Below are 18538 nucleotides of genomic sequence, written 5' to 3' on the forward strand. Positions count from 1 at the left end.
TCTCACACCTGAGATACAGAGCCACTGTTAAACTTCATATAACAATACTTGCCTTCCAATGTTGTACTTAACCGATTAGCTAACCTTTTTCAAAAGCAAAGTTAACTTTTCTGTAATAATTTTTTCCTCCAGTGCATATCCTCAGCTTAATTATTAGTCTCTGGCATGTCATTTCAGTATATAAATTATCAACATGATTCTGCGCCATAACCAACAGTTTACAACAGATAATACCAGGGAAACGAGGAAGCCCTGTGAGCTATTCACTGCCTTTCAGAGATGTTCTCAGGTCTTACTGGCGTTGCTTAACAGCTTTTTTCTGTTTTAAAAGACCACCCGCCCCCGCATCTAGTAGAGCTGTCGGTAACTCTCAATCAACCGTTTAAACGCACAATGATGCACAATAGCCAGGTCACTTGCACCCTTGGATTCTACCAAAGGATCACAATGTACTCAGAGTGTATGGAGAAGTATCTCCTTTCTTCTAAAGATCCTTAAATCCCTGGGATTTATAGCATCTTCCAACTCTTTAATTAGTAGATTCATTTTTGAACTACCGTAACCCCAAAGACACATATCTGCAGAGCCCTTGTGACTGTGTTTTTCCCTAAGCCTTTACTCCTTTCAGTTTCCCCAGTTTGCTCCTTTAATTTCACTTTCAGAACTTCTTGAGGCTCAGTGGCTGAACACCACACAGCGCAGGTCTTATCTGATGTACCGGCGCCTGGTGTGGTCTAAGACACACTGGTGTTTTGTTCTTGAAGTACAGGACTGAAGTTCTGAAACCTAGACTCCAACACAAAGGAGATCATTAGCTCGTTTTAAGTGTCTCTTTTCTTCCCTCATGGCCCCCTCCTACCCACCCCAGTGCTTCCTTAGTCCTATGCACTGGCCACAGATGGCAACCATATTCCAATTCCAAAGCTGAGTATATACAAAATCGTTCCATGGAGAACAGAGTGGCTTCAAAGTTAGCTTTCTATTCAAGTGGGATGGTGGAGACTCTGGAGGAGTGAACTCATCTCTCATTCATTTAACCCTCTATTCATTCAGCCAGAAGCCTGTTTTCCTACACATTCTTCTAGTGTCCAGCCAGTTGAGGGAGGCCGGGTGTGAAGAACTCTCTTGAGGGCCCTTCCAGCAGGAGGGCACTGGGATTCTAAGCCAAGCTCTTGTTTCCCTGGGTCAGCTCTGTCTGCTGCTGATCAAATCATGCCAGTCCCATGAGAGGTGCTTGGGAGCACTGTGTAGGGGGTGGATTTCTCAAGAGCTGTCTCCTTGCTAGACTGACAGCACATACTGTACTCCCTAGACAAGGATTAGACCAGGGAAAAGGGTGAAACAAGGAGGAGGGTGTGGGGTTTCAGAAAACTCCACAGGATGGCACAGTAATGGGAGGTGGGAGTGGGAAAACCTTTCCTTTTTCTTGTTTCAAGGTTTGCTGGAGCTTTCGCCTAATCATCTGTTTGAGCATCTTGAAAATAAGTATCTATTTTCATGATATCTATGAAAAAAAGGCACCAGATTATACTACAAAGTTGACCTTAACCCTGCCATATTGTTAGTAGAATCAAAACATGTAGCAGCCTACATCCAACAGAAAAGGATTTTGTTTTCCCAGCATAAAAACCCGAGGGTATCTGCAATGCACTTTGTTTCGTAGGTCTGCTGAAGGAAAAAAATCTGATAAAAAATCAGTACCTACACTTTCACAAATGGGCAAAATGCTCACAAACACCATGCACCCTTGCTTTTGCTCCATTCTCCCACACCACATTCATTCATTCATTTATTCATTCAATAACTATTTGCTGAGCACTTACTATGGTCAAACACTCTGCTGGGTGCTCAGGATCCAGCAGAGAACAAGACAGGATTTCTTTCTTCATGAGTTCTTCCAACTGGCCCAAAGAAGCACTTAATTTAACTGCTAGCATGTTATTTGAGGAACAGGGATGATTCGTCTTACCTAATACTTCTTCTGAGTCTTTCTGAAACATATTTCTTGAACGTCCAGACTCCTTCAACTAAGATGTTCTGTCTTGAATCTCTCCCGTTCTATTGTTATATCCATTCCTTTCTTGGCTACAATGTTGAGAGTTCAGATTGCAACTGCTATTTTTTTTTTCTTTTTCTTTTGGTGGGGCTACAACCCTGAGGGATCGTTACTTTTCAAGCTGCACATATATTTTGTCTGTAGATATTGTACCATCTAAATGGTGTCTTTGGATTCTGCTGAATAGCCGTCAACATGATTTAAGGAAGACTTCATATGAGAATCAGAAATCACAAAATTTCATTATTTTAAAGCTCTGACTTGAGATTTATGTGGACTTCACACAATCTAGGTTAGCATTTCAACTGCATCTCTTACTAAGAGACCTGTGTGCTCAAGTTCCATACCCATGTGTCTCTGGAATTCTATACTCAGTGGCAAAAGTGCTCTGGAGGGAGGAGAAGCAAATGTCCACAATTATCTCCACGCATTACCCAAAACCCACGGGACAGGAAACGCGTACTCGGTACAATGAGCCAAGTCTTCCTGAATTTCTTAAGATTATATATATTCTTTCATCTCCTGCAAACTGCTTCAGAATGGAAGAAGATAAGTGAGCTGGGAGATTCAGGGCAATCCTACTCTGCAGCAAAACAGAGTAACTGAGTTGGCCAACTAAGTTGGCCTCTATTTTCAATTCTTTCATAATACTCTGAAGCCATCGGGTGGACGGTCTTTCAAAAAGATGAAAGGTGCATTTCTTTAGTTGTAAGGATGTCTCTTTGGAGGGGGCCTGGAAGTGGCAGCACAGCTGTTGGCCCGTTCTGAGGACCTCATGTTTCAGCCTTTTCTGGTATTAGTGCTGGTAGGTGGCTTCAGGGAAAGGAAGGTGCGTGGGAGGGGTGTGTACAGATGCTACGAGCATCTGTATTCGGAGCTAATGCAGCACACAGAGCCATTCTCTATAATCTGAAAACCTCTCACTGATTGGAATGCCCATGAGGACAAGAAGGAACTCCACAGATCAACACTATCAGACTGTCATATCATATAAAGAATAATCTACACCTTCCCCATGTCGAAAAGGAAACATTCCGAGAGATTTTTGAAGCTGTTTGGGCTGCAGATTCCTTATCTGTAAAATGGAGTGTTTTTTGTAAGAATGACAGAATGTACCTGACACACAGTGGATGTGAATATCAGTCCTCTGCCAATGTCAGGAAAAAAACCAAAATCCACACCAAGACCAATGAGGGCGTAAAAGAAGGCCAAAAGATAATGGAGAGGCTTCCCAGTCCACCTGGGCCTGAATCCGAGAAGGGACAAGGAAAGGGAAAGTGGCCTTTTCCTGAAGCGAGGGGGAAAGTGTCCCACATGCTGTCCTACAGATCCAGGGCCTCTGTCTCCATCATTCTCAAGGGGAAGTATGCGGCCCCTGCTGCTATGACATACATCATTTATGTTGCATCAATTTTAGTACATATTTACTTAATAATTTAAAACATTTAAACTATAGCTAATGCTCAAATTCTCTGAGTGTTGGCGGTCTTTCTGGTGCGGTTTTAGAAGCTTTACCTATAGCATTTCATTTACTCCTTATAATAACCCCATGAGACAGACACTATTCACATCCTCATTATGCATATGAGGAAATGGAAGTATAGGGAGGTTAAGTAAAAGCATGTAAAATGCATTCATAGGCTGAAGTTCACGTTAAAAAGAGCAAATAAGTAGACCGTGGGGGTGAGAAAACATTTTCTGAGCAAACCTACTCCATTATCAGGTGTTGAAGAAATGGCTTTAGAGGTCTGTTATATCTGCCCCTGCCCTGTGGGCATCTTGAAGGGACCCGAAAGGGCTCTAGGAATCAGTCCACACACGGATGTTCACATCAGACTTGCTCTTTTGTTTACTTTTGGGGGCCAGGTTTGAGCATGCAGATTCTGTTTGGGCTATGTCTTGGGGAAGTGGCTCTTTCCTTCTTTTTGTCCTCTGAACCCAGCCTAATGAAAGCTATATACTGTGTCTCAGTATATATGCCACTTAGGCAAGCATACATGTGTGCATATCTTCTTAGGAAGTTCATAGACTCTGACAGGGAGGCCCAGTCATGGTATTTTGGTACCTCAACGATTCCTCTTCTAGAGGAGTCCCTCTTCTGGAACTAGAGGGTGACATCTCCATGAAGCCTCGGCCTGTATCACTGCCCAAGGACAGCAGGTCCATTTGGAGTGCCTGTCAGCATGTAGACCCAGGATTACTGTCTACTTCAGAAGCCCAGGATCCAACCACTCCTCTGGGACCCTTAGGTCAGGAATATAATGGAATAGATCAGATTTCTGGGGGTTTTCTTAAAACTGGAAAAAAAAAAATCCAAACCACCCTGTCCTGCATGCAGAAACCTACAATATTTCCCTGAGGAAAGGCTATGCATCCTTTCCCTTGGAGTTAACATCTAATGGTTGAAGTTCAGAATTTGCACGCGTATTTTCCATGAGACACAGAATTATGCTCTGTAGCTCAAATTTACATATACCTTTCTTCTACTGTCTCCTTTATATCTAAGTACCCAGTTGAGATATGGGGCAAAGAGACAATAAGTGATTATACAGAAAAGAAAATGATTACAAAAAAAATGACAAAGGTAATTTAGATACCACTTCTTGAAATTCTTCATGTGGTGTTCTTCATGCCATGCCAAGCACTCTTAAAAATAAAATAAGAGGGGCGCCTGGGTGGCGCAGTCGGTTAAGCGTCCGACTTCAGCCAGGTCACGATCTCGTGGTCCGGGAGTTCGAGCCCCGCATCAGGCGCTGGGCTGATGGCTCGGAGCCTGGAGCCTGTTTCCGATTCTGTGTCTCCCTCTCTCTCCGCCCCCTCCCCCATTCATGCTCTGTCTCTCTCTGTCCCAAAAATAAATAAACGTTGAAAAAAAAAAATAAAAAAAAAAATAAAAAATAAAATAAGATAAAAACCAAGAGGGAGGCAAACCGTAAGAGACTCTTAACTATAGAGGACAAACTGAAGGTTGCTAGAGGGGAGGGGGGCAGGGGATGGGCTAGATGGGTGATGGGTATTAAGGAGGGCACTTGCTGGGATGAGCACTGGGTGTTATATGTCGGTGATGAATCACTAAGTTCTACTTCTGAAACAAACAAACAAACAAATAAATTATGTATGCCTGCTTGAATACTGCATGGGATCTTGGTATAAAACCAATAATATGAACTTAGTTAAAACCACTGAGAATAAATGAGTAGGAAGAAATTTTGTTTTGGAGTTGGATAGTAAAGGCAAAACTCAAGGTCCATTTTGGTATCAACTATGAATTCATTCTTGTGAGATGATAAAAACTCACATTCAAAATTCTCCCATATGGCTGTTTATATAACTTCTGGTAGTGACAAAATAATTTTCTTATTAGTTTCAGAGGTAATTTAATAGCAGAGAGTTGCATTTGATGTAGTTGGTTCAGAGCACCAACCTGAAGTAGAAGGAAGTGTAGATACTGTGTGTCCAGGTGACAGTGGCCTTAGGCATGTCTTCAGCTATCAAAGAGAACAATACAGCCCAAATAAAAAGTTAAAAAAAAAAAAAACCTCCCCAAAACAATGAACTTGAGGATCTCTTGTGCAAATGAAGAAGTACATGAGACAACACATAAGGTTGTTATCTGTAAAGCAGAGCTATTTGAATTGAACCTATCATAAAAAAATTTCACAGAATGTGGCAGTGGCTCAGTTGGTTAAGCATCTGACTTCAGCTCAGGTCATGATCTGACACTTCCTGAGTTCAAGCCCTGTGTCAAGCTCTGTGTTGACAGCTCAGAGCCTGGAGCCTGCTTCGTGGATTCTGTGTTTGTCTCTCTCTGCCCCTCCCCTGCTCATACTCTGTCTCTCTCTCTCTCTCTCTCTCTCTCTCTCCCTCTCTCTCTCTCAAAAATAAATAAAACATTAAAAAAAGAATGTAGCATTTAAAAGAAGATTATGCCTTAAGAGAACTTGTTTTAAAACATTTTTAGAAAATTTTAATGCTCAACGTATATGGTACCTGTCCTCTGGCTAATGCTTAGAGATTACTGAGGGTGAGTGAATGTTTGTGAAGGCATCCAAAGAAGACATGTACAATTCTTGCAGGGCATTAGTTCTTAGTAGCTGAAAGGAAAAGAAAGCAATGTTGGAAAGGAGTAGAGAAAGAACTAATATACAATTACTGATTTGTTGGGTTTGGGTAATGGCTTCAAATTTCTTTTACATAAATTTATCATCCCAATTGCCATGCACATGGAAGGTCTAATTCTCTCTCACCTTGACCAGTTAATTGCAGAGTCTCCCATAACACTGGTTTTTATTCTTTTGTCTGTAAATGGGCTTGAGACTCTCATATCATAAAAATATTCCCTACCCTACCTTTGTATTACCTGTTCATTATTTCTTTGTAAAGTATTAAACTTCTTTAAAAAGTAGTGCATGATTGTTGCTTTCTCATTCATCTTCTCATTGCTCTTAAACCCCATTTTATGGTGTTTTTGTGATGCATCTGACTCTACTGTCTTAACAGCCACCAGAAAGCTCCCAATTCTTAATATCTGCAGCACCCAACACTGTTGACCCTTCTCCTCCCTGAGGGTCTTTCTGTACTACCCTGGTGTTCCTCCTATATCTTAGACCTTCCTTTCTTTTCCTCCTTTTGCTGGTTCCTCATTCTCTTTCTTTCCTTTTTTTATGTTTATTTATTTTTGAGAGAGATAGAAAGACAGAGTGTGAGTGGAGGAGCGGCAGAGAGAGGAAGACAGAATCCAAAGCAGGCTCCAGGCACTGAGCTGTCAGCACACAGTCCAATGAGGGGCTCAAACCCATAAACCGTGAGATCATGACCTGAGCAGAAGTCGGAAGTCCAACCGACTAAGTCACCTAGACACCCTCCTCATTCTCTTTCTTATCACTCACTGTAAATATTCCATTTCCTTTTTTTCTCTCAACAAAGTCTTCTCTGAATTTGCTCCTATATTCGTGGCATAAAGTATGGCTTCTTGGTGAAAGTATTTGCTAGTATTTGCTAATTTCAAATCTTCCTGCTGTACTCTACTACCCTATTTGTGACTCTGTTAATTGTCTCCATTGGGTTTACCCCTGGTGTCTCATTCTCAGTATTGTTTAAAACTGAACTGTATTATACTCCTCTAAACATTTCCTTTGTATCTTCTCTTTTTGATATCTTAGAGTTATCTTTGATGATTTGCTCTCTCTTAACTAACAGTCAGCTCCTGGAGCTGTCCACCTTCATCTACAAGGTCTGTTGAACCTGGCTCATCATTAGTTCCCTTCGGGTTACCAAAAGTCTGAACTATTGACAAAGCTTCCTAGGCTTTCTCCTCCCCCCCACTCAGCCACCCCTTCCCACATCCATGCATTCTCTACAACCTTGCTGCTAAATTAGATCTTCCTACAGCAAAGCCTTGAGCATGGCAACCCTTACTTAAAACCCGTCCACAGCTTTGCACCAAAATGCAAACTCCTTACATATTATCCTAATGCCATGCCGCCAAAAGAATTCTATTTGTTTTTCAGGAGAGTTCAAATGGAATCTTTTTTGATAAACTGAATGGATATTACTATTAACCACGTTATAATGTATTTTATGAACTTTCTAATTTCTATCTCATATAATGGCAACTTAAGAACATACACTAAGTTTTAAGATTCTTGGTGGCAGGGTCTGGTTGTCTCTACATTCGTATCCCCACAGAACTCAGTGTAGGGTGAGGCACATAAGACGTACCCTACACATGCCTGCCAAGTGAATGAATCAATGCTGTGGTGAGTCCAGGTAAATGGGGACATACCTTTAACCACTCTGCAGGGTAGTTGTTGGTGAATGTCTATGATATTCTCTACGAGATCCCAAGTCTCTGTGCACAGGGCTCCAGTTTATAAAACTGCATCCTGCACAACACAGAGATCCAGTCCTCCACATTGAAAGCATTCAGTAGATTGACAAATGAAGACTCCTGACTCTCTGTTCAGAAAACATAAGTTGTCCTTGAAGCCAACTGGGTACCAGGCCGCACAGTATGGTGGGAGGAGGAGTTGGGCTCCTGTTTGTCTCTTCCACTCACTCACTATGTGGAAACCTTTTGGTATGACACTGGCCCTCTTTGGGCCTCAGTTTCCTTATCTGAATAACAATGGATTTAGATCAGGCAAACCTTAATCTCTTTCAGTGCTGGTAAAAAGTACTAACTGCTACACATTCCCTAAAGAAAACAAAGGATACAGAGGCAGAAGAAAAGCAAAAAGCGCTGATTTAGCTGATAAGTTAACAAGGGGGGTTGGGTTGACTATGGTAGTTGGATGTGAGGTGATTGGTGGAAGGGTTTGACTTGAAATTTCTTAAAGCAAGCAATTTCTAGAATCTTCGTACATGGTCTCAATTGATCCTAAATGACCCGTCTCTGAGGCAAATTTTTGTTTTTTTTAAGTCAGGATGTGAGAATCTCTGACAGATATGGAGGAACACTAATTTTATATAATGAAATTTGCCACTAGTGGAGGAAGCACATATGAAACTGCCACTAGCAGCCTGCAGATACGAATTAAAGATGGGAGATAGCAAGATGAAGAATACAGTCCTGAAAACCAGCAGGCAGTCTTACCAATTCTACGTGGGCAATCATAGGCACCTTTATGCACTACTTGGGAGAACAATAGGGCATGGGGTAACTTGAGGCAATGGGCCAGGATTTGCCAGGGGACCGGGGAGGACTTCATAAGAGGACAGACTGCTAGAATCTGGGGAGACCGTGAGTTAGTGACAGAGTTCCAGCGTGACACTAATAGGTGACTCTGTGGCTCCAAGAATGAATCTTTCTCAATAAGGAAAGTTATTTTGGAATCTACTCATCAGAAAAGTATTACCAGGTCCCTCGTAATACTTTCCTACATCTACCGATCGTATGAAAAGAGGGCATCTTTGCCCATTAGAAAACAAGTGGGCATCTTGCTTTACTTTTTATTTGGGGAGGAAATGTCTCTAGAAGGGATATACAATTCAGCCCAGCTGAATTTTAATGACAGGCAATGTTACCCACATATAAACTGTCCTATTAGGTTTATATTAAAATGAAGTAAAGCCTAAGAAGGTTTTAGTATCATAACTGAACTACTCTGTTTACTGAAAACACCGTGCTCTGTCTGTCCCTGGGGCTTCCCTTCTGTTCCTTCTGTCTGGAATGCCATTCCCACCCTCTTTTGCCTTACACACACCTGCTCTTTCATGATCCAGGCCTAATGTCACCTTCCCACTGCTTCAGGCTCCCTCGTCAGGAATGGTTTACTTCATTTTATTTTGTTTTTATCTTTAAAAATTATTTATTTATTTATTTATTTATTCATTTATTTATTTTGTATGAGAGAGAAAGCGTGAGTGGTAAAGCGGCAGAGAGAGAGAGAGAGAGAGAGAGAGAGAGGAAGAGAATCTTAAGCTGGCTCCATGCTCAACATGGAGTCAGACATGGGCTTGATCCCACAACTGTGAGATCATGACCTGAGCTGAAATCAAGAGTTGGACGCCCAACCGACTGAAACACCCAGACACCTTCAGAATACCTTAATACTGCATTTGTACACCCTTCTTCCTCCCCCTTACAGGTTTACAGTTTTAGCAGGGTGTTTGGGAACACTGAGGGGATAGTGTCCTGTTGCTGTCTTGACCCTTTGTCCTCACTGAGGACTTGGCATAGAAGCAGGGTTCAGTAGCATTTGATGGATGACTAAATGAAGGAATGCATGAATGAGTGAGGGAGAGGACTACCAGAAATTATTGCATTAAGTGACCATGGAAGACAGCCAGTTAAATTTGTGTTGTAGGGAGGGAACAAATTGAAAAAGAGGGACCATTTTATAAAAAGAGGTAACTGTGACATGAAACTTCAAGAAAAAGACTTTTAAAAATAAATGTGTCCCCAGATATACTAAGTAGAGACTCTAGGAATTAGAGCAAAAAAAACACAAACAAACAAACAAACAAACAACAACAAAAAAAACAAACGAAAACCACAACTAACTGGGCTTCTCATGGGCAAGTGCTGGACTAAGCACCAACATCTCTAAATAAGAGGCTATCAAAGGTAATAAAAATAATTCCAAAGAGATTATGTATCAATTAGCTCAGAGGCAGAAAGGTGACCATTTATAAAGGGAGTGACTATCTATAAAGAAATGAATCCACATTTAATAGGTAAGAGGTTTACTTGGCTAATGATATAGCAGAAAGACAATTTAAACTGTTAGCTCTGAAAAGGTAAATATGTAACTCTTTATGGTATAGGAGGTAGAATAAAGAGGAATGCGGGGCACTTGGGGGACAATGAGAACACATAGTTGTACAAAGATGGCTCTATTTACTGTTTAACTGATACGGTCTCCAGTAGAAAATTGATAGCAAAGCCATAGGATAATAGCTATCTGTGGATACTCATTCCCTCCAATTTTGATTATGTTTCTTCTGCAAATTAGTGTGACCCCAAAATGTTTTCAGGATTGTCCAACTTGTCCTAAATTCCATAAATAAACTCTTTCAGAGGATGCTGTTTTTTGCCATGTCTCTATTACGGTTCTTCACAGATGGACCATTTTTGTCCTTCCAAAGCCTAAGAATAACTCTCTCAGTTATCAAGACATACCAAAATCCAGTTCAGCTGCTCCTGTGGGATTCCAGTTAGTTTAGACACATCTGCTGAGATACATGCATTTGAATCCAAATGAAGCTTTTGTTTGATTATACATTTTGAACAGTTAGGGAGGTTTTTTTGGGGGCCAAAATGTTTTTCATTTTTTGGCACTCCAAACAGAGATCTTCAGTTATAAACACTGCCTTCGGAGCACCTCCAGCAGAAATCCAATCTTTTCATGTGAACAGGTGCCTCAGGAAGATTTTGGAAGGTTTTACATTGCATCAGCTTTCTGATTGGAAACTTTCTGAACACACAAACAAATTTGCCAAGGAGACCTTCAAACTTGCTTGAGCAGTTTTCACTCATACAGACAGACATTCACACATACAGACAGCCCAAGTAAAAGCAAATCAGAGCCTTGTAAAACTGAAGTATCTTTCCTAAAGGTTAAATACCATACGCAAACAAACTGAACAAAAAGGAATGCATGGCAGGAGAGAGAACGAATTGATAGCAAGGACAGAGGTTCAAATTCTTCATGAGCATGCTCCCCTTAAAGCGTTACTGGAGAGTTTCAGCAGCACATCCTCTTAGTAGAATGCTATCTCACCCAGTCTTGAATAAACGCCCAAGCGTTTGTGATTTTAAACACTGTACCTTAGGGTATTGCTACTGATCCCTCTCACTCACAAACTTGTTCAAACATTTATTTTGAAACACTTCCTTCCCCAATGCAAATGGGTCAACCGGATTCAAATAGGAAGAGAAAATACTACTCTCTCAACCGGGCTCATCAGCAAAGCCCATACTTTAGCTGGTTCCCTACAACTTTTCTAGTTTGAGCAGAAGCTGAAAAGTTGATCCAGAGTAAAATGACTTTTTAATCCTTAAGCCTGAAAAGTTATTACAGAGTAAAATCACTCTCCCATTGGGCATGCCCGGGATTCAGGGGGGCAATCTGCTTCCAAGTTGTTCTTATAGCCCTGGACCAGATGCTCTAAGGTGGCCAGAAACCTTTGTCTACACCCACTTAGCAGATTTCTGGCTCTCTATCAGGGACTAAGAGGTTTATTTGCAGAAATGAATCATTTCCTTCAAAATATCCTTTACCCTATTTACATGCTTGCATATTCCTTCCATTTTGTTTTCCCCCTACAGCTTTACTAAGGGAATTAATTATCTAGAAGAACAGGAACATACAGTAAGTACATCTGAGATCCAGGATGAGACACAGTATGTCATCTATTAGGCCTGGCTAAGACCAGCAGCTGATGCTAAATGGGAAGGAACATGCACCAAATGTTTTTTAATCACAAAGTTAGTAATTAATTGCTCTTTAAAATACATTTTATGCTTCTTTCTGTCTGTGTACATGAAATGCACATTTATTACATGCCAAAAATTACAACATTATGGTTTAAATGTGACTGGCACGGAAGTCCGGAAATCAGAGTTAATGTTCCCACAGCAACTTTAATTCTGTCCGTGTGCACATGTAGGGCCATAACAGCCTTCCGTTCCAGGATAATACATATAGATGGTTTGGGGAGAGAAGCTAAAGACCCATAGCCTCAACTGTAGTTACAGAAGAAAAACAAAGGGTAAAAACCATGTTCCGTTCCACGTACGTGGATAAGAAACAATGTTCCCGCGCCTGGTGTTGTGTAATCAGGGAATCAAAGAGTCTGCTGTGCTGCCTGCACTCAAGGGGACAGTTGCTGTTGCTGTGGGAACCTGAACTTTGCATTTCCTGACTTTGGGGTAATTAAAATGTCAGCCTTAATGTGGCATTAATGGAGTTTGCCATAAAAAATCCTCTTTGTTTTGTTCCCTAAAAATTGCTTAAAAGTTCAAACTGAACCAAGTGTACTAAAAATTTTAATCTTGGGGACTTGGATGGGGAGTGGTGGCGGTGGGGGGGGGAGGTGGGGGGGGAGCGGAAGATTGGGAGGGGGAAGACCAATGAAGGTAGAAGGCCAGAGAGGGAAAGGAGGGGCCGGGCAGGCTCCTCCACGGTGCTCAGCCCCAGCAGAGTCATGCTACCTACAGAGCTAAAGTTAAACCCACCCACACAACAGTTTGGTAATGTGTAAAGGTTAAATTAAAAATAAATAAAAACTGTTAATGCATAAGTGCATCTTGGCAAGGACACAAGAAATGAGACAGCCTGATGAGGCCGGTGCAAAACACTAGAAGGTAAGTAACCAGGGATGTCAGCTTCCAACAAAACAAAGACATCAGAATAGGTGGATCTACAGCCAAAAGTAGGGAGGATTGCCAAAGGAGTGGGGGATAGAATCACTTGTCTCTTCATTGGAAGCCTTGTTTGGGGGAAAGCAAACTGGAGGCAGCACGCAAGTAAACGTTCTGGTGGAGTCTGTCACATGTATAGGACTGTGACGCACTACAGCTTGATAGTTGTCAAGACAGGGAGAGTGTCGTCTGCCCCCCCCCCCCAACTTGGTTTAGGCCTGTTTACGCATTTGAAGAGACAGCCTGAGCTCAGCCAGTTCTGTCAAATACCTCGGGCTTTTCTACCCTTTGCATTCCAAAACTCCTCTTAACGCCTTCTGTTATTATTATCATCATCTGAGTCCATTTACCATTGGATTTTTAGAAATGGTGAGGGGGTGACAGGCTAGGAAGGCATGGGGGAATCCTGCTAAGAGGCCATTGTCAGTGGGTGCACTGCAAAGTAACACACATTCCAGTAGCAATAATAACCTCATCATCTCACAAAGGAAAACCTCTCTCCACCATGTTCCTTCTTGTTTTGGATATTACAGGGATCTTTTGCAAAATTTGAAGTGTCTCGGCAGGTTAAATAGACAACTGAGAATTTCATGGGTCAGACATGTCTAAAACACTGGCCTGTGTCCTTCAGATGCAGCAACACTACGTCTGACCCACCCTTATGGTTCATATGCTGAGAGGACCCTTCTTCTGTGGGAATGCTGATCCCCTGTGTTTTAGAACTCGGTCACCGATATGAGTAGTTGCACATTTTCAAGAATGCCATTTATAGGCTTGGAACAGAGAATTCAGGCTGCCCACAGTAAGAGCAAATCCATAAACATCCCTCAGTATCCAAATGAGTTAACGACTGAGTAAGTCATTCATCTATAGACGTGCCAATTTTCTCAGTTTTCTCATCCATAAATTGGGAAGAATTAGAATGACTGACGGGAAATGGGCATTAAGGCATGGCTAAGAATACTTCTGCTAAACACATAACAAATAAAAAGGTGCTATAAAAATTCAGGCACTTGTGAAAGCTTGGAACACCACACACTGGTGGAATGTTTCTGAAGTTAAAGAGACTAACAAGTCCAGGGCACTATTTTTAAATGCCCCAAATCTGTTAGTTCTAAATAGGAGCTGAATATTTTACCTTAAAGAAATTAGGCTTTTAAATTAATCTGTGGTAAGAATGACATTTGAAAGTAAAAAAATAAAATAAAATAAAATAAAATCTTCTTGAATGCAAGAAGAGCATCCAAAAAATTTAACAGCTTAAAATAAACCTCTTTCCTGTCTTCTCTCAAGCAATCTCCAAATGGACAGATTTCTGTGAATCTTTCCTAAAAACAATTTTCTTCTAAGGGTAGGCTCAAATCAGGACACACTACAATCCAAATATATTTGTAGAAAAGTATAATCGATTGAAACAACAGGTTAGAGAAGAGAAGACTTACACATCTTAATGGCAAAATCAGAATGACTTTCTAAGCAGCTGGAGATTAGGTTTCTCCTCCCTATTTGTTCTCCTTCCAACTGCATTCAGACACCTCGCTGTGAGCTCAGATCTACTGGCTCCCGCAGGGTCACCGAGGAGCTGTGTGGCAGCAGGAGGCTCGTACAGTGTCTTGTACATAATCCACGCTGGTGCCAAGGCCTGGCCAGGGGATGCTTACGGTAAAGTACAATAACTGAAGCCCCGTGCCTTCTCTATTCAGCAAAACGTTCATTTTGCTGTAACAGGGGATGTCTGGGCTAAGGCGGTTCTATGCAATCTTCCCCATAAGGTGTGGCAGAAAGCCAGGCGATGAAGGTCTGCGTGCAGGAGCTCCAGGCCCTTCTCCACAGGAACAGGCTACCTTCCTGGTAGGTAGGGACAGTGTGCACATGTCTATGGGCACTGTGCCACGCTATTTTCCAACTCTTCCTGTAATTACTATTAGGCTGGAGACTGCCAGGCAAGAAGGGCCAAGGATGTCACTATTACAATGGTCCACAGAACACAGTCCTTGCTTCTGACCCCCAGATTTCTCTATAGAGGCAGCAACTTTGTACAAGCCACACGGGCTGTAGAGATTTGGATCTCATTCTTTCTCGTTTCATTTTCTAGTGACAGAAGGGTCTCAGCCCAGCCACGAGTGGAACAAGCTCCTTTCACCCCAAACTCGATCCCTGCATTTTGTCCCTATACCTAGACGCTCTTACGATGAAACGAGTAAGGAGTGGGATCTCCCAGACTCGTCCGCTTCGCGCCCACTTTGTGGAGTCAGGAAAATAACAATAGGAGACTTAGACTCTCATTTCCTAATTAATAGTGTTTATGTTTGTGAATGGCATAACTGGAGTCCTTTTTTGAAAATGAAACTTTCTTGGTCTTATCTTCCTCCTTCTAAAAAAGAGCACACCAGCTCTCTGCCTGTTACTAGACATCCTTTATGGAGATCAGTTCAGAATACTTGTTGGGTATCTCAAGACCGAAAGGAATATTCCTTCAGCCTGGTCCCCAAAGTTATTCCATTCCTTTCCATTGTCAACACACATGTTCCTTTCTCTTTGAAGTACTGGGTTACACTTCAGAAAGAGAAAAGCTCCTAAACGTGATTTATCAACTTTCTTAAAATAGAATTTGAAGAAGTGACTCTCAGATTAGTGGGAAGACAGCAAAAATAAACAGCAATGGAGTGATTTCAATAGCGACGATCTCATTAAGCTGCCCATTTCCAAATTTAGCCCGTAGGCAGTTTTTTTAATTAAAAAATATTTTTAACCTGAATGCTTATTGGCTACGTGAAGTCTGGGTGGATTCTGAATTCTTGGAAGCCATTCTCTTTTCTTCTGTAAATTTATGCTATCCTTTAACCACTTCAAAATAAATTAAAAACTGGAAAGACGGAAATTCAGCCAAGCCAAATGAGACTCCAATAACTAATGCAAAGCTGACTTGTATTATGTAATTTCAAAATGGATGTTTCCTGTGTCTAACTGGCTTTTTGAGGTCCATATTTGGTGGTTCAATTTAGTCATGGTGGAAGTGCCATTATTCAGATCGCGGGGACAAAAGAATAATTAGAAAACAGTAACACAACTTCTTCTTCTTCCTTTTTTTTTTTTTGAGTGGATGCTATGAAAGAAAATGTGGTTCATGTAATTAATCAGCCTTTTGAGTCCAAATGGCTGGACACCTGGTTTTAAAATACACTGTAGCTTTGAAAATATAGATGTTGGCTGAATCAAAATGGAGGCAGGTTACTTTCGACTACTCTAGAAGACCAGAAGGAAACAGCTTGTTCTGAACGCAAAAACAAAAAAGCCAGAACCCAGGGGAGAAGCATGCTCCAAGCGCCGCGAAGACACCATCACCTTACTGGTGTACTCACAATCAGATGACCCGGTGTGAGCGTGAGAGTTTGTCAGTGAATGTGTTGAGTGGATGAGGGCTGGGTCTGGAGACAAAACAGCTTCAAAGTTCAGGCAGGGAAGGCCCGGCTTGGCGTTGGATCCACCCGGCTGAGTAATCTCATTCTCCTCAGATGCCTTCTGGTTTTCAGCTGTCTTGGGTTTCTTCCTGAAAATAAACAAAGGGCCCTTTGAAGGAACTGACTGCATATTTGGGAAAAGGCATTTTTAGAATCTGTTAAAGATAACTTGATTTTTTTTTTTTCTGAGGGGGGATGGGAGGGAGTCCAGTATGTCCCTTGTTTTAAAACAAGCTGATTCTTGTTTTTTTCCCTCCAGTAATGGCCTAACTGGGAACACATGAAAGCATATGGGCCAAGCAAACAGCACCACATTTGGACTCTGTTGGCTGCATAAAAAGACCCTGTCCCAGAACTTTAGACAGATTGAGCTACGTATGGCTGACATTATCCAAGAAAGCATCCTTTTTTCCCCCTTAAGAGTTTTAACATGGTCTGGAAAAATACTAGTGGAGGTTTACCGTTCTAGCATTTGTCAGGAAGCTTAGAGACAGGACCCGTGGAGTAATGGGAGGAGCACTGGACTGGGAGTCAGGAGACTTGAGCTATGGTACTAGCTGTGCCTCTAACTTGCTGTGTGGCCTTGGGCACCTCACTTCACCTCTCTGGGCTTCAGTTTCCTCATCTGTAAAATAAAGGGCTTGGATTAGAAGGCCTTAAATGTTCCTTCCAGCTTCAAGTTTCTATTCACGGAATACATTAAGGAACATTCAACTTTCTTGCTGTTATTAGGTTTACTTCAGATGAACACATAATTTCAAATCACAATCTAAATTTGCAGGCTGTAGAGATGAAAGGGTAGTGATGGAGGTTTTTGTTAAAGTAGCAAATGAAAAGTGAAAAGATGAGCTTAGCTGCTAGCAGGTAAAGCGGTAATGTGTCACATGGAGATCCTCTCTTCCAACTCTTTGCTCATCCAAAGCTTAACATTCCCTTTGTTTGTTGATTTGGTACATCATGACCGTGGAGTGTGGGAGTGCAACTGTGAATTTGGGGCGCGAAGAAGAGATGGGTGAAGGGAATTAGAAAGTGATTGTTGCTAATTGCGATTTGGGGTCAGGAAAAGGAAGTAAAAGACCTCAGGTAGTGTGGTTGGCTCTGGTGTCCTCTCCCCAGGATGATGAAACTGATATAAACACAGAAATACTTAGCTTATACTGCAGGTGCCCTAGGCCCTAGGCACTCTGGATTATTAGTCATACCCTGAACATGCCCTCCAATTTCCATGGCTCCGTGCCTTTTTTCTATCATTATTTGATTGGTGACCAGAGAAATTATTTGATTTAATTTTTCGGTTCAAGATTATGTGTGCAACAGAATTTGTTGTAAGTAGCTTTGCTTCCATGTCTTTCTTGTTTCTATAAGCCTGGCAATGGACTTGTCATACAGAATATTTTGTATCGAAATTTGTTGTACCGGGTAGTTAAAATCTGCCCTCGCAGAATATGGTGTTATGATTAGCATGCTGTGTTTCTCGTCCAACAGGTTGTGAAATCAAATCTGCTTTTTCAGAGGGCAGGAGGCAGAGATGGCATGGTAAAGATGAAAAGACAGGGGAAGTTTTCAGACATATTTTTCAGTATGGAGGAAGCCAATAAGAGAAGCAACAAATTGCAATGCTTTACCAACTGTTTCTTGGATGGGTGACTATGGAATCAATCCCCAAGACTTGAGTGTCTACATGCACATCCAAGGACTACTTTCTGGGGTTCAGTTTAAGAAAATATCCAAGATCAAAGTCTCACCTTTTTTTAATCATCGAAAGCTAGTGCCTCCTCTAAGGTCCCATTTCCATCAGTGTTGTCGGTCACCAGGTTTGTCATCAGGTTAGAAACCTTAGGTTAAAAACACCTTCCTCTGCCTTAAAGCCAATTCATCAATACCTGAGAATACTGCTTCCTTCATATTTTTCGCATCCACGTTTCCTTTCCATTTCCACCGCTATCATCGTAACACTTTTATTTACACTGCTGTTAATTTTTATTGTCTCTCCATCCACCTTGACCCCTCTGAGATAACCAGGTTAGCCTGACACCCCAAATGAGTTCTATACATGCTCTAGTTTAGCTCACATGTCCTACATGTTGGCCATACAGGACTTTCAAGTTTTTCTTTTCTTTTCTTTTCTTTTCTTTTCTTTTCTTTTCTTTTCTT

At 41.6% G+C, this 18538-nt stretch overlaps 1 protein-coding gene across 27 annotated transcripts in view; it reads right to left on the minus strand.

The window, feature by feature from the left end:
• ZBTB20 (zinc finger and BTB domain containing 20) overlaps positions 1 to 18538 on the minus strand; it is a 774657-nt gene that overhangs the window by 33293 nt on the left and 722826 nt on the right. For 26 of the 27 annotated variants that reach the window (XM_040484983.1, XM_040485001.1, XM_040484982.1 and 23 more), the window contains 2 exons: positions 16846 to 17009; positions 16286 to 16473 (listed from right to left, as the gene is read on the minus strand). In XM_040484983.1, coding sequence (XP_040340917.1) covers positions 16286 to 16473; positions 16846 to 16856 — 199 coding nt within the window. In that variant the 5' untranslated portion in view covers positions 16857 to 17009. The remainder of the gene's footprint in view (positions 1 to 16285; positions 16474 to 16845; positions 17010 to 18538) is intronic. The other variant, XM_040485010.1, reaches the window with a different exon arrangement.

This window comes from Herpailurus yagouaroundi, unplaced genomic scaffold (assembly GCF_014898765.1).
Source record: "Herpailurus yagouaroundi ecotype Mexico unplaced genomic scaffold, PumYag 162, whole genome shotgun sequence".
NCBI lineage: Eukaryota > Metazoa > Chordata > Mammalia > Carnivora > Felidae > Herpailurus > Herpailurus yagouaroundi.